Raw genomic sequence first — 14,646 nt, 5'->3', positions numbered from 1 at the left:
CCATCTCCAGGGGATCTTCCCGACCCAGGGATCCAACCCGGGTCTCTTAAGTCTCCTGCATTGAAAGGCAAATTTCTTTACTAACAAGTGCCACCTAGGAAGCCACTGGGGTCCCCCAAGGATTGGCCAACGCATTAGGCTCCATCCTGGTTCATGTGGAAGCTCCTCAGACGGTTCGCACGGTGTTTCCATGGATCACCTCGGGTCCGGATCTGCTTTCCAGGTAGAGCTAGTCCTTTGGAGAATAGGGAGCTCTATCCGTGCGGAGTCATGTGCCTCCCCCACCCTGGACTTTGACGAGGAAGAGCCACCCTCACAGCGTAGTAACATCAGTGGCCTTTTGCCAAGTGCCTCTGAGAGCCTGCTGGCCCTGTGCTTCCTGTTTCATCCTCACAATCTCACAAAATACTAGGTGCGATTATCCTCATTCCACAGATAAGGAAACCAAGCCTGTTAGGAGTTACCAAACTCACCTTTGGGCAAGTGGCAGGGAAGTTCCACAGCTGGATTCTGAAACCAGAGATTGACGCCAGAGCCAGACGCTTAACCAGAACCGTCAACCATGAATGACAAATGCCTCTGGGGAAGTAAGAGCCAATACGCCCTTTTCCACCTTCATTTTTTAACAAACGTGGCTCCTTCGACTCTGCCAGTTGGGTTGGCATGAGATGAAACAAACCTTAAGAATCCCATCCACTTTCCCAGCAGAGTGGAAAGAGCCTAACAGGCTCTGGAGTCAGACAGACTTGCATTCAGACCCCTTTTCATCACAGACTAGCTCTCAACCTCAAGCCAGTCAGTCCTCATGCCTTTCTGAGCTCTGGTTCTGGTGTAAGCAGATGGCGCAAGAGCTCAACCCTCAAGCCAGCAGCCGGCAAGGATGTATCACACACCCACCTGCTCCGGGCTCCACACTGGGCACAGGGGATCCATCTGTGACCAGCTCCTCCGGGAGCCTACAGTCTGGAGGGGGTCTCAGACACGAGTCAGGATGCATGCACCTCCTTAGTGTCTGGGAACCATGCTCAGATAGTTGGACAGCATCACTGACTCAATGGACATGAGTTTGAGCAAGCTCTGGGAGATGGTGATGGACAGGGAAGCCTGGCGTGCTGCAGTCCGCGGGGTCGCAAAGAGTCGGACACAACTGAGCTACTGAACAACAGTGTCAGTGCTCAGGAGTGTGTCAGGAGCAGATGGAAGATGCCAGGGAACCTGAGTCTGGGGATGAGAGAACCTGAGTCTGGGGCTGAACTCTAAAGAAGGGAGTGGCATTAACAACAGGCTGGGATATCTGCCAGCTGCTTGTGGAACTTGGGATGTGCGGGGACATTCTCTCGTGTCCCTTTGAACCCTGATTCTCCAACCCTCCACTGCCCAGCTTCAACCAAGCGCTGTCACACACCAGGGGTCTCAGCTCCAAGCATTTGGCTTTCTCTCCAGAAGAAAAGAAAGGAAAAACCATGAAAGCTAGAATGGGTAGCATCTAGCTCAGAAATTGCTGCCTGGGTCTTGTCTGACTCTGGGACTGTAGTCTCCCCTCTGTGGCCCTATCATAGCATCTCTGCATTCCCTGAGGGACTCTCTCCTTTTGCAGCTTCCATAATAGGATAAAAGAAAAAGGACACAAGTCATTTAAACAACTTGCCTTTTTTTGGCCCCAGAGGTGCCTGAAGAGGATGGATTGAATGGGGCATTTGGTGGCTTAGCTAAAGGGAGGGGGTGGGGGGATGAGGAAGGAAGAAACTGGATTAAAGTTCAGAAATTACTGGAATTTTTATTCAGTTTTGTTTGGGAGAAAGGAGATTTACTGAGTCAGAGATAAAAGGCAAATCCAAGTAGAGCCCCAGAGAAATTACTGTATTCCATGCTCAATTTAGCTCTCAAGCTCAGCGTGGCTTGGAGATCAGAAGGTCTGTGGTTAGACACATTCATAAACTTAGTAGGGCTCCGTCAGATGCTGGGTCCCGGCCAAGTACCAGGTCCCCACCAGCATCAGAAGCAGAATGTGAGGCTGCCTAGTCAGACTTTCAAGAGGGGCTCCCAGCCCGGCGGGCTCACCGCACCCTCTGCCTTCATGCCAACTCTCTGGCCGGCCTCCTCCTTGGCCTGATCACTCAGCAAACTCTTGTCTTGCTTTGAGTCTAGTTGTTGAGCAAATTCTTGCTGGAACCACATGTGAGTGATTGGTTTGGGATTCTGATTTCCACCCAGGCATCTTGCCTGGGCCCACTCTGGAATCCAAGCTCAGCCTGGTTCTGTGTTGCTGCTGCTGCTGCTAAGTCGCTTCAGTCAAGTCTGACTCTGTGCAACCCCATAGACGGCAGCCCATCAGGCGCCTCTGTCCCTAGGATTCTCCAGGCAAGAACAGTGGAGTGGGTTGCCATTTCCTCCTCCAATGCATGAAAGTGAAAAGTGAAAGTGAAGTCGCTCAGTCATGTCTGACTCGTAGCGACCCCATGGACTGCAGCCTACCAGACTCCTCTGTCCATGGGATTTTCCAGGCAAGAGTACTGGAGTGGGGTGCCATCGCCTCTCTGGGTTCTGTGTTGCTGCTGCTACTGCTAAGTCGCTTCAGTCATGTCCAACTGTGCGACCCCATACACGGCAGCCCGCCAGGCTCCCCCATCCCTGGGATTCTCTAGGCAAGAACACTGGAGTGGGTTGCCATGTCCTTCTCCAATGCATGAAAGTGAAAAGTGAAAGTGAAGTCGCTCAGTCGTGTCCGACTCTTCGCGACCCCATGGATTGCAGCCTACCAGGCTCCTCTGTCCATGGGATTTTCCAGGCAAGAGTACTGGAGTGGGGTGCCATTGTCTTCTCCAATGGGGTTCTGTGGGGTTCTGTGTTAGGCTCACTAATTCTGTTTGCAGAGGCCAAGCCACACCATTTGCCCTGAGGCCATCCTTGTCCTTCCCTAGACAGCTAGATGTCTATCACCTTTTTGCAGAACTCACCTGAACGCATCTCGTTTCTAGCCAGCTTCTAGGAATCTGACATTTCCCAGCTTGAATCTGAGACTCAGGGGAGGAGCTGAGATTAGTCCTAAATGAATCATTTAGGGACCTATAGGTCAAAGGTTGTTTTCTATGATCCATGTGTACCTGCCCAAGATTATTGTCAGAAGATTTGTCTGGGTTATTATAAGACTAGTCAAACTTTAACTCCAAACCTATGTAGTCTATTCCGGTTGAGACTGCTGGTTAATATTGTCTGGTATTAACTTTCTAATTGAGTACAGTGACTGAAATTTAACTATCACTCCCCTCCCCTGAAACAACTATATGGAAAGGTAAAGAAGGGAGGTTTTCATGATGAAAGGAGGCATTTCAGAGTTTTTCTTCCCACCCGCTAGGCTAGATCAAAATGTTCTTCATCTCAGAGCCCTCCTCCCTAGAAGACCATTGTGCAGCCTTCCACGACAGGACCCGATCAGGTCTCTGGGAGAAAGCTGTCATTTCTGCTGTAGGCTTTTTTCCTCCCCGAAATAGGAGATGATGGATTCACATCTTGACTAGATAAGACCACTGCTGTCTTATGGCTCAGTTTTGATTGATGAGTATTCCCTATCTAGCCCTGTGCGAGGTGCTTTAAATCATAGAATCAAAGTATAAGACAGCCCGTTTGTTCAGGGAACTTACAGTAATACAAGATATAAATATGAGAAATATGTAGAAAATAATGCAAGGCTGAATATAATCCAGGGCTTAATCAAGTGCCTACCACTCTAGTTCTTTGCAAAATGATGCATTGATACCAAGACTGCCCTCCTGAAAATACACGTGCTTGAAGAATTTAATCCAAAAGTATGTTACAAAGACTGTTTGGTCCATGCAATACTAAAACTTAACAGTTCACGAGAGGGCTTCCTGTCTGCAGAGTATTAGCAAAGGCTTTTACGTGTGTGGATTTAATCCTCACAACCACCACCTGAGCTACAGATAGTATTCACATCCCTGTTTCTTTCACAATGGGGAAACTGTGGGTTAGACATACTGAGTTGTTTGGATGTCGCTGTCTTGTTCCTGGATAATAGAGCCGGAAATGAAACCTAGGATGTCTGATTACAGACTTTTAAACCAGTTGCTATTATAGGTAAAAGGAAGTTCCAGAGTTAAATAGGGCTTTTGACTACAGGCATTCTCAGATCCTTTACTATGGTTAGGTATATTGCAAACTTTCACAAAAAGCATTTTTAATAAATGTAAGGTCAAGTATAGCTTCTAACCAAGGATCTCCCAGAATTAATCTTTTTTAAGACAGACCTTGGGAAACACGAAAGTGGAGGGTCCCCAGTATCTTATGTACTAAAAAGAGCTGAAGGAAGAAAAGGAGGCGGTTGGCTACAGTGCTGAGTGAGTCAGTGGTGCCCCCTGGAACACGCAGGCTGCCCGCTGCCCAGAGCTTCGCACGGCCTCCTCAGCTTCCAGCTGCTGTGGCAACAAGCCCAGTGTCCATGTGAGATGGTTCATTAGCCTTTCATTCTTCCTGCTGCCAGCTTGCATTCATTTAAGACAAGCAAACATTTTCTGAGCTTCTACAACCCAGGTACCGAGCTAAGTGAAGTGAAGTGAAGTCGCTCAGTCGTGTCCGACTTTTTGCGACCCTGTGGACTGTAGCCTACCAGGCTCCTCCGTCCATGGGATTTTCCAAGCAAGAGTACTGGAGTGGGTTGCCATTTCCTTCTCCAGGGGATCTTCCCAACCCAGGGATCAAACCCAGGTCTCCCGCATTGTAGGCAGACGCTTTACTGTCTGAGCCATTAGGGAAGTCAAGTGGAGGTCAAAAAATGATCATCTCAACAGTGAGGCTCCCTACACCATGGAGCTGTAGTAGCCATCTGCCAAAGAAAGAGCCTGAGTCTCGTTCAGAGCCAGACCACTCCTCTACCTCCTGGGCCAGGCAAACACTTTCACTGAGCTAAGCCACAGTTACATTAAACAGACAAACACAACCCTGAAATATCACTGCCCAGGGTTTCACTGGGAATACATCACAACGCACATACACATATCAAGACTCTCAGAGTTCAGTTTTGTGTGGCTGTTTCATGGGAATTGGGGTTTCCTGGTGGCTCAGCAGTAAAGAGTCTGCCTGCAATGCAGGAGACGCGGGTTTGATCCCCAGGTTGGGAAGATCCCCTGGCGAAGGAAATGGCAACCCACTCTAGTATTTTTGCTTGGGAAATCTCATGGACAGAGGAACCTGGTGGGCTACAATCTATGGGGTCGCAAGAGAGTCAGACATGACTTAGCAGCTAAAAAACAAAAAGACAAACTGGCACAGCTGAAACCTCCCACCCCCTGCCATGTTTCCTAGCAGCTGGTGACAGGAAAGATAAGTGCACCTGAAAAGATTCAGGCTACTCGGGAAGGAAGGGCTTGGGAGCTGGAGGTGTGTGCAGAACCCCAGAGCAACAACTCTAGATTTCAGGGTGCTGGGTCCTCATAGACAATCCTGGATCCAAAGCCCCCCATTCTTTGCTGGCTCTGTGACCTGGGGCAGCCACTTAATTTTCCAAGTCAGTTTCCTCACTTGTGAGATGATAACAATATCAGTACCTGGACTTGTTAAGTGTTAGTCGCTCCGTGGTGTCCAACTCTTTGCGACCTCATGGACTGTAGCCTGCCCGGCTCCTCTGTCCATGGAATTCTCCAGGCAAGAATACTGGAGTGGTTTGCCATTTCCTTCTCCAGGGGATCTTCCTGAACCAGGGATCGAACCTGCATCTCCTGCATTGCACAGACTCCTTATGGTCTGAGCCACCAGGAAAGCCCAAGACTTCAGTGCACAGTAAATGTTAGCTTTTACTCTCAGTCCCAGATCCATGGTCTAAGGCACTGGCCGAGGAAACACATCTCTCTCAGGGCAGCAGAGTATTGGCTGACCTTGGAGCTGTGGCTTCAGAGGGTGTGGACTTTTTTCATCCTTCTCTCCTCACCCCTTTCCTTTTTAAAAAATTATATTTCTGCACCACCAAAAAGTAACCTTGAGATACCTCTTTACATTTAGCCTTTAAGCTGTGCTTTTATCCTTGGCAGAGAGTCACATGCCAGACATAATCAGGTCTGTTAGATTTTATTTATTTATTTGGTTGCATGGGTCTTTGTTGCGACATGCAGGATCTTCATTGTGGCACACAGAATCTCTAGTTGTGGCTCATGGGCTTAGTTGCTCCGAGGCATGTGGGATCTTTCCAGACCGGAGATTGAATCTGCATTCCCCTGTATTGCAAGGTGGATTCCTAACCACTGGTCCCACTCGGCAAGTCCTAGATTAGTTATATTTTAGAATCAGACTGACTTGGTCCAAATCCCAGCCCTGCCACTGTTTACCTTAATGGCCTGGAGCAAGTTCATCTGTGTTTGGTGTTATTCACTGGTGATGCAGGACTAGTAAACCCTACATCACAGACTGGTTGCCAAGGCAACCCATGTCAACTCCTGATATTGTCTCAGTGTTGTTAAAGGACTCCCCTTCTGATGGGAATATTCTTGAATGAGGATGAAGGGAGATTCCATCATCTCCAGGTCTCAGGCCTCTTTGAAGGCTCCAGAGCCTCCCCAAGCCTGGCAGCAGTGGTCTTCACCAGCCCCTTTTCATCAGAGGAAACCATCCATCAGCTCTGGGAGGGGCTGCCCTCCACCTTGTCCCAGCTTGGCTTCACCCCACCTCTAAATACCAGCATCTGTTGCCCAGACAGTCAGCTGCCAAGCTGTGCCCCAGTCTCTCCCCGTGGTTCATTTGATATGTTGCCATTTTGTTCTAGAAAAAAAAAGCCAGTATCATTGCCGGGTAATGGGGCAGCAGACCCTGCCTCTGCCAGCTGCCAGCTGTGTTTCATCTCTCATCCCAGTCCAGGGGTCCCAGGCGATCCAGTTACTGATATCTCTCACCAGGCAGCTGCGATTAGGACCCAGCAGAGGCACGGACAGCAAAACTCCAGGCTTCCTGGGGACCAGGGACATGCCCTGAGCACTGCTCTGCCATTCTGCTGAAAGGCAGGTGGTCATGTCTACCTTTTCCTGATAAGGGCTCCCTTATAACAACAGCTAGATGGCCCAGATTTTACAAAGCAGAGAGATTCGGGGGGTGGTGCTTGTCATTCCCATTTAGCAAGCTCTTACCATGTGCTAGGCACTGTAGGAGGATTTTAGACATGTTGACACTCTCCTGGCCATTTAAGAAAGGCTCTATTTTCTGGGTATCGCTTCTAATCCTTACAACAGTTGGTATTTTCACCCTACCTATGGAACAACTGAAGCTCAGAGAGGTTAAATAACTTGCCTGTAGTCGTACAGCTGGAAAAGGAGCAATATAGGAATTTAAAGGCTATCTGACTTTGGAATCTATGATGTCACTACCCAAGGACTATGTAAACAACGAGAGCTTAAGCAGTGTTTGAGATGGAGAAAGAAAGTGGGCTTGGGGTGCTGCTCTCTGTTGCTCTGATCACGCTGGGAGTGGTCATCAGACAGGAAACCTGCATGATTCCTCTGACCACCCACCCAGTCTGTGTTATGAACAACAACCCCCAACTCTCACCTTCCTCAAGGAGGGGAGGTGACAGCAACTGTCAGGCAACGTTTCCATGAAGTTTTGTTGCATTTTCACACCCCAGAAACAGTGGATCTTGGGAAAAGTTTAGATCAGAATTTGCAAACTGGCAGTTTTCAGGACAAGTTATCCCTGGAATGATGTTTCGTCTTGACCTGTGGTATATTTTTTTCAACTTCAGGTTAATTGCTATCATTTTACTATGATGATGATGATTATTGTCCCCTTTGGCTGCAAGGCATGTGGGATGACCAAGGAAGGAATCTGCAGCCCCTGCAGTGGAAGCTCAGAATCTTAACCCCTGGATTGCCAGGAAAGTCTCGATATCATTTTTAAAAACAGAAAACCAGATAATTCACATAGAACCCCAGATTTCTGAATCATCTTGAAGAACCAGAAGATCTAGCAGCCCCAGGCCTCTGTCCCACATGGCCACCACCAGCTGAGCTGTGCCTTGACTGCTTCCTTTGATGAGAAGGGGCTTTCGGATTTCTGCAGCCCCCACCCCTCCCTGATACTCTGTGTCTGGAGTGCCAGTCTCCCTGGAGCATCGCCCTCCTCCTACCAGTTTTCCTATATTAAAGATAAGAGGAAAAAGAACTTTCTTGGGCTCTATGAAGTGGGAAAAGTAAAAAAGAATGCATGTTTCAAACTAAAAATCATTAATTCTGCATGTCTGTGTGTACCAAAAAAGATACCAGCAAAGAAGGAAACCTGACCCTCTTCCATCATTTTTTCAGTCTTTTTCCTGGTTGTTGGCGTTTGAATTTAACACCATTTTGGCCACCTTTTCAGGCTGTGTCCAGGGCAGTTGCCCACACAGAGTGTATCTGCAGGCTGGCCCTGGAGACTGGTCCTGGCCTGGTCTCCAGCCTGAAGCATGTGCTCGGGGCCCGCCAGAGCATCCCCATCATGGTTTTCTTCCCTTTTCCCTTCTCTAGGTGTTCCCTTCCCAAAGAACTTCCTGCAGATCTGCAAGAAGATCCTCTGCCGCCTCTTTCGGGTCTTCGTCCACGTCTACATCCACCACTTCGACCGGGTCATTGTGATGGGTGCCGAGGCCCACGTCAACACCTGCTACAAACACTTCTATTACTTCGTCACGGAGATGAACCTCATAGACCGCAAGGAGCTGGAGCCCTTGGTAAGTGTCCCCGTGTAGTGGCCACACCCAGGTCACCCCGGGAGGTTGACCATTTGTCACAGAACACTGCCATGCCCCTGCACTGATGGCCGGCTGCCGACTGGAAGATTGCAGAATTGGGCAGGATTTAGGGGTCAGGTAAAGGTCAGGATATGCCAAGACATGCATAGCTTTCAGGGGCTGAGATTGTCATGGTTTGGGCCAGAGGGAGTAGCTTTTTTCAAAAAACAAACAAACAAACAACTTTTTCCTTTTGAATATTTATTTGGCTACGTCTGGTTTTAGTTGCAGCATGCAGGCTTAGTTGCCCATGGATATAGAATCTTAGTTCCCTGACCAGGGATCGAACCCTCATCCCATGCATTAGAAGGTGTATTCTTAACCAGTGGACCACCAGGGAAATCCCAGGAGTAGCTTTAATTCTCACCTATTTACTTAACCCCATAAATGGGCATTTTGAGTTCTGTGTCATCTGCTACGGTGGTTTCCAAAGAAGGTAATAAACATTTCTTCAGTCGGTGAATAAATATTTAGCACCTACTGGGTGGCAGCTGCGAGACACAAAGTTAAATTAAGCTGTCTTTGAGTAGCTTTTATTCCAGGGAGAAAGAGAGGTGAGCCCAAGATGAGAATACAGTGTCACGGGGACTTGGCTTTTCATACTGAACCTCTTGCAATGCAGTTTTAATGGAATATGTGAGAATTCAGAACACTTGGTTAAAAATACTTTACTCTTATTGTTTAGGTGAATGAGGAGTTCTTTTATTTTCTTTATAAGCTATCTTTACAGCTGGACTCAAACTGTGCTTTAGAAGTCAAGGGCCCCTAAAAAATCCTGCATCTTTTGTAACATGTATCATACTATGGATACCCTCATCACAGCTATCTTTAACAGCTCTATTGAGTGCTGTCTTCGCCAGTATAATTACAGTACTTTATGGAAAAATCATGTTTTTTCTCTAAAACCATTTAAAGTGGCCGTTTTGGTAAACATGACTGACAGAGTAACTAACTTTGATCCAAGTCCACTTGAACAATGGCCAGAGTGCAGGGGCCAGAACAGTCTTTTGCTAGCCTGTCTTCCTATTTCTTCATGTACATTTTTTTCATTTTTTTTCTCAAAGATTGATTGTTTGATGGATCTAATTTTTTGGCTGTGCTGGATCTTCATGGCTGCACTCGGGTTTTCTCTAGCTATGACAAGTGGGGGCTACTGCCTAATTCTGGTGCATGGGCTTCTCACGTTGCAGACTACAGGCTCTAGGCTTGCAAGCTTCAGTGGCTGTGGCCTATGGGCTCATTAGTTGCAGCTCCCGGACTTTAGAGCATGGACCCAGTTGCTCCCCAGCATGTGAGATCTTCCTGGAGCAGGGATTGAACCCATGTCCCCTGCTTTAGCAGGTGGATTCTTAACCATTGGCCCACCAGGGAAGTCTCACATGTTCTTAAAATATAGGTTATAATTTATGTCTGGTGAGGCCAACAGATCAAGAGATGATGCCATTAAAAAAATAGTTTGTTTTACTCACAGATCCCCAAAGAAGGGGGCACACCATGGCATGAGAGCCACACGGAAGGACAGAGGTTGGACAGGGAAGAGGGAAAACATGGCGCCTTCGTTGTGGTTTCCCGGGGAAGGACTGGGCGAGGCAGGGTAACAAGGCTAAACATGGACTGATTTGAATCATTTCAGAAGGTTCTGGGGCAAAGGGGCTGCCCCAAGCTGTTCACTTGGCCCTAGGGTGATGAGAGAAAAGGAATTTTAGCCCTAAGTGTGAGCAGCCCTAGAGGAGGTGGTTTGGGGAGTGGGCCCTGGATTGGTTAGTGTGTATTGACTGGTGAGTAAACAGCTCAAGGATGAGTTGGTTACTATCTCTAGAAATTGGTGAGTCCTGATCAGGGCCATCCCTCCACTTTTAGCAAGGCCCCGGATATTAAAGAATGAAAATACAAAAACCAGAAGACATGTTTAATGCATGTTTAGAGTTCCTGTATCTGGCAAAGAAGACACTGGGGAATGAACAGATGTTTTATACATCACTTTTAGAGTTTCTCAACTTGAAATCTATTATTAATATTATGCTTTGGAATACATGGCAGAAAGCATATTTTCTGTGCCTCACTCGAGTTCTGGAACAGAGCAAGACTTGCTGTGTCTTGTGTTATATCACTGGCTAAAGCATTCACTTTCTTCATTTTCTTTCACAACCACTTTCTAGAAAGCTCTTGGCAGGAACTAAATTGTCTCCGAATTCAGCTGGACATGTGGTGTGGAAAGAAGCTAAAACATATCGTGATGGAGTTTTGCTCATTTGTAGAAAGGCTATTTTGAGTAAACATAAAAGGTTGTGCAAATAGCAAAGGGAGTTAAAAGCCTGGAAGGAACTGATAAAGCTAGTTTCAGGAAATGTCTAGGACAGAATGGACAGGGGTGAATGAAGAGACTAGGGCAAGCACTGTCATCTCCAAAACATAGGTCTGCTTCCAGGGAGTTTGGCTCACTTTTGTTCAGTTGATATGCTCAGGTGGAGGGGGACACCTTCCCTAAAGGTGCTCTTAGAGGAAGAGATTCTTCCCAACACCCATGTTTGGGTTTCTCTGAGCCAAAGGAGCAGAAACACCATTTGGAGAGAGGAGAATGTTAATTTCTTCTTTACGTATGGAAATATGAAGGTCATGGTAAGACAGAGTTGAGTGTAAGCTAATAAGTAGAGGGAATTACACCTGATAGTTCAGTGGTTAGGACTCGGTGATTTCACTGCCAGGGCCCAGGTTCATTTCCTGCTCAAGTGCTAGGAACCCTCATTGCCAGGTCTGGTGAAGATTTCAACAATAGGCCACCCAACGTGCTGTTTTTGAACTCAGCCTCATTCAGTTCAGTACAGTCACTCAGTTGTGTCTCTTTGTGATCGCATGGACTGCAGCAAGCCTGGCTTCCCTGTCCTTCACCAACTCCAGGAGCTTGCTCAAACTCATGTCCATTGAGTCAGTGATGCCACCCAACCATCTCATCTTCTGTCATCCCCTTCTCCTCCTGCCTTCAATCTTTATCAGTATCAGGGTCTTTTCCAGTGAGTCAGTTCTTCACATCAGGTGGCCAAAGTATTGGAGTTTTAGTTTAAGCATCAGTCCTTCCAATGAATATTTAAGACTGATTTTCTTTAGGATGGACTGGTTGGATCTCCTTGCAGTCCAAGGGACTCTCAAGAGTCCTCTCCAACACCACAGTTCAAAAGCATCAGTTCTTGAATGCTCAGCTTTCTTTATAGTCCAACTCTCACATCCATACATGACTGCTAGAAAAACCATAGCTTTGACTAGACGTACCTTTGTCGGCAAAGTAATCTCTCTGCTTTTTAATATGCTGTCTAGGTTGGTCATAGCTTTTCTTCCAAGGAGCAAGCATCTTTTAATTTCATGGCTGCAGTCACCATCGCAGTGATTTTGGAGCCCAAGAAAATAAAGTCTGACACTGTTTCCATTGTTTCCCCATCTATTTGCCATCAAGTGATGGGATCGAATGCCATGATCTTAGTTTCTGAATGTTGAGTTTTAAGCCAGCTTTTTCACTTCCTCTTTCAGTTTCTTCAAGAGGCTCTTTAGTTCCTGTTTGCTTTCTGCCATAAGGGTGGTATCATCTGCATATCTGAGGTTATTGATATTTCTCCTGGCAATCTCGATTCCAGCTTGTGCTTCTTCCAGCCCAGTGTTTCTCATGATATACTCTGCATATAAGTTAAATAAGCAGGGTGACAATATACAACCTTGACGTACTCCTTTCCCAATTTGGAACCAGTCCATTGTTCCATGTTCAGTTATAACTATGACTTCTTGACGTGCATACAGATTTCTCAGGAGGCAGGTCAGGTGGTCTGATATTCCCATCTCTTTAAGAATTTTCCACAGTTTGTTGTGATCCACACAGTTAAAGGCTTTGGCATAGTCAGTAAAGCAAAAGTAGATTTTTTCTGAGATTTTTGATCTCTGGTTCCTCTGCCTTTTCTAAATCCACCTTGAACATCTGGTAGTTCTCAGTTCATGTACGGAAGCCTGGCTTGGAGAATTTTGAGCATTACTTTGCTGGTGTGTGAGATGAGTGCAATTGTGTGGTAGTTTGAGCATTCTTTGACATTGCCTTTCTTTGGGATTGGAATGAAAACTGACCTTTTCCAGTCCTGTAGCCACTGCTGGTTTTCCAAATTTGCTGGCATATTGAGTGCAGCACTTTCACAGCATCATCTTTTAGGATTTAAAATAGCTCAACTGGAATTCCACTCCCTCCACGAGCTTTGTTCATAGTGATGCTTCCTAAGGCCCATTTGACTTCTCATTCCAGGATGTCTGGCTCTAGGTGAATGATCACTCCATCATGGTTATCTGAGTCATGAAGATCTTTTTTGTATAGTTCTTCTGTGTATTCTTGACACCTATTTTTAGTATCTTCTGCTTCTGTTAGGTCCATACCATTTCTGTTCTTTATTGTGCCCATCTTTGCATGCAATGTTCACTTGGTATCTCTAAGTTTCTTGAAGAGGTCTCTAGTCTTTCCCATTCTACTGTTTCATTAACAGTGCCCAAAGTCTCTGAACGACCTGTCTTACTAGTCTCTTACGGTCTGGGAAAATATTCCCTCATAGTGTGTCTTCCCATATCTAGAGTTACACTAGTACAATCATTGATCTCTTATAGAACTATATATCATCATTGTATCAGAGGTTCAGTTACACATATGGTAATGCAAGAAACAACAATTTTGTAAAGCAGCCAATATAAAAAACAAGTTAGCAGATGAGTGAGGTCATAAGGAAAAATATAAGTCAGGAACTTTGCTGCCCAGAAATAAAGCAAACCAAAAAAAAAAAAAAAAAGCCAAGTAGAGAAAGCTTTCCTTTGCATCAGAACACTCTCAGTTACAGCAGACCCTTGAACAACATGAGTTCAAACTGCATATAAAGTCCACTTATACGCAGGCTTTCCTGGTGGCTCAGATGTTAAAGAATCTGTTTGCAGAGTAGGAGACCTGGGTTCGATCCCGGGCTGGGTAGATCCCCTGGAGAAGGGACTGGCAACCCACTCCAGTATTCTTGCCTGGAGAATTCCATGGACAGGGGATTTGCATTTACAGTCCCTGGAGTTGCAAAGAGTTGGACTAACTAACCTGATATACTGTATTACTGCACCATCCAAGGTTGGTTGAATCTGTGGATGCAGACCCATAGATACAGAGGAAACTTGGTCATGGAGGGCCCAACTTTACACGAGACTCAGATTTTCAACAGCACAAAGGGTCGAGGCCCCTTACCCTCACCTTGTTCAAGGGTCAACTGTATTTTCTACAACTGAAGAAGGGCCCCAGGGATTTGAACACCTAACAGTGCCAGGTGCTTGAAATCTGAGTCACAGAAAGGCCTGGGACAACCCAGTGTTCTAGAGAAGAGCCTCTTTGGGGGATGGGGAACAAAGAGTGGTTGTGAGCAAGAAGGAACATCAGTTTTCTTCCCAGAAGTTTATAGGTCTTTAAATTCTGCTTGAAACAGTAGCCTTCTAACCTGTTTTGTTAATTTTAATTACAGGGAGATTAATTGCAATGCTTGTACATATTGATAACAAGTGCTTTTAATGCTTAACTGTCTGAAATTAGGTATTCATTTCCCACAAACCAAAACCTATAAAGTAACAGAAAATGATATTGAGGGTGTTTCTAAAGACAGTCTATATATTTTCAGTCTGGGTACTTAGCACAGGTCAGTATCTATTAAGAATACTGCACTGTGGATTGTTAGTACTGAAATGAGCACTTTCAATAATTGACAGTGCTTAAACAATGAAATTCCGATTTTACTGTTGCCAGTTATTAATTTACTATTAATTATTAATTTTATTATTTAATATGTTGACATTAAAATCAGTCATATTATATCAGAAGAACACATTTTATTTCATTT

At 46.0% G+C, this 14,646-nt stretch overlaps 1 protein-coding gene across 3 annotated transcripts in view; it reads left to right on the top strand.

The window, feature by feature from the left end:
- MOB3B (MOB kinase activator 3B) overlaps positions 1 to 14,646 on the top strand; it is a 250,687-nt gene that overhangs the window by 161,054 nt on the left and 74,987 nt on the right. For all 3 annotated transcript variants that reach the window (XR_011253948.1, XM_069574159.1, XM_069574160.1), the window contains exon 3: positions 8,499 to 8,701. Coding sequence is in view for 2 of the 3 variants with exons in the window: in XM_069574159.1 (XP_069430260.1) it covers positions 8,499 to 8,701 (203 nt within the window). In the remaining variant the exon portion in view is untranslated. The remainder of the gene's footprint in view (positions 1 to 8,498; positions 8,702 to 14,646) is intronic.

Source organism: Ovis canadensis, chromosome 2 (assembly GCF_042477335.2).
Source record: "Ovis canadensis isolate MfBH-ARS-UI-01 breed Bighorn chromosome 2, ARS-UI_OviCan_v2, whole genome shotgun sequence".
Classification (NCBI taxonomy): Eukaryota; Metazoa; Chordata; class Mammalia; order Artiodactyla; family Bovidae; genus Ovis; species Ovis canadensis.
The sequence above is the reverse complement of the archived record's forward strand: the minus strand, read 5'-3'. Positions and strand labels throughout refer to the sequence as shown.